This window comes from Marmota marmota, unplaced genomic scaffold, assembly GCF_001458135.2.
Source record: "Marmota marmota marmota unplaced genomic scaffold, marMar, whole genome shotgun sequence".
Classification (NCBI taxonomy): Eukaryota; Metazoa; Chordata; class Mammalia; order Rodentia; family Sciuridae; genus Marmota; species Marmota marmota.
In genome coordinates, this window is record NW_025999863.1 from 1,644,413 (window position 1) to 1,646,176 (window position 1,764).

General features: G+C 63.4%; 1 protein-coding gene across 1 annotated transcript in view; it reads right to left on the reverse strand.

Annotated features, from left to right (window-relative positions):
- Positions 1–512: 512 nt before the first annotated feature.
- Diras1 (DIRAS family GTPase 1) overlaps positions 513–1,764 on the reverse strand; it is a 17,939-nt gene continuing 16,687 nt past the window's right edge. The window contains exon 3 of the mRNA XM_048810773.1: positions 513–585. Coding sequence (XP_048666730.1) covers positions 513–585 — 73 coding nt within the window. The remainder of the gene's footprint in view (positions 586–1,764) is intronic.

A 1,764-nucleotide genomic window follows, 5' to 3' on the forward strand; every position in this document is an offset into this window, starting at 1 on the left:
CTGAAGGGTCAGAGCTCAGCTATGCTCAGACAATACCACTGACTGGGGGCAGGGGAGCCCTGTCACACCCGCAGCCTCGCACGCCCAGGTACACACACTCACACCTCTCCAAGTGTGCCAGGAACCACTCAGGAGCCACAGGAACACAGAGGAAAGCAATGAGCTCAACACCGTCAGCCACAGAGAGGCCTCGCTGCATCCTGCGCCCCTGCTGGGGCCGCACAGCCACATGCGACCCCCTCCCGTCCCGCACATGCACACACAGTCTCCCACCCCAACCCGCGGTGCGTCCGCCTTGGGCGACCACTCTCTCCCTCGCACGCTTAGCTGCCACATCTCAAGCCCCTCAGCACGGAATGCTGCACATCCCCCACGGGGCCTGCAGATGACCCCAGCCCAGCCAACACTGGGAGCGCGGCCTTGTGGGGCCCTGAGTGGGATCTGGCTCCCCCCACCCGGGGCTGACCCCGGGAACTGTGAGGTGGTGGCGTGTTGAGCTCCAGGTGGCTGCACTAGCGTTGGCTTGCTGCGCAGCGCCAGCTGGGGTCCAGTTTGTCCTGCAGCCACAAGTCAACTTGCCACAGACTAGAGTGGACACAGTGACCCTCAGAGAGTCAGAATACACAGGTTCACAGATAGACCACGTCGTGCACTCCCAAGACAACTGTGCCCATACAGGCAGCACGATTCACGCAGACACCCCTCAGCCAGCCCCACACACGGGCACCGACCACGCCACACGCACTACACCTTTCCTTCATGCCGGCTGCAGACACGCCGTCTGAATGACAGACGCACAGGCACAACCACCCATGCACCCTTCCATAGTGTCCTTCGTGAAGGACACAGCCCCAGGGGGGTCACGTGAGTGGAGTTGGCCAGACTGTCTCACAAAGACACCCCGAACCTTGAGGCTGCAGGTACACCAGACTTGGGCAACACTTCCTGGGGCTCTGTCACTGGGCACAGTGGATGGAGGAGGGGACAGGGCAGCATTCCACCTGGAGCCCCCTCCAGTCCTGCTGGTGTGGAGTGCCATCGCCTCCTCTGGACGGGGCCTTAGCGGACGTGCTCCTGGCCGGGCCCCGGCACCCTGTGCTCAGTGCCCAGGGCCCAGCACCACCACACCAGCATCTGTGCCTCAAAGGAAGGGCACATCCCCAGGGCACAGTGTCCAGGGAAACCTTCGCACTCCAGGCCCCAGGGTCCACCTGCCCCTTGGGCAGTCCTGGCTGGACAGTCCCAGGGGTGGTGCTGCGGCTGTCTGCTGGTCCCGGGGTGCTACTGGGGCTGGCAGGGGTGCCCCTACAGGCCCCATGGTTATTGCCTGGTGGCCTGAGGCCCATCCCATGGGCCCCTCCACCAAGGTGAGTGGACAGGGACAGGATGGGTGTTCCAGGGGCCCAGGGAGGGGGCACAGGTCAGAGGTCATGAGGGTCTGGGTGAGACTGGCTGCATGTCGAACACCAAGAAGAGAAAAACAAAACCCTCTGAGGTCCATGTGCACTTGGACGCCCCTCCCCCGGAAGGTCACAGTGCTCAAAGGGGGGGAGGGGCGCGGATCTGGCTGGGGACACTCAGGGTGGGGGACAGAGATGGGTCCTGGGCTGCGGTGGAGGAGAGACGGCCTCTCTGGTCCCCGCTGGGACGCGCAGCTCCTCTGCCTCCCTGCTCCCTCCACTTTGACACCCGCTGGTCTCTGCCAGTCTCCTGAATGACTGGAGGGCCCCTGTCTCTTATACACATAGATGTGTATAAGAGACA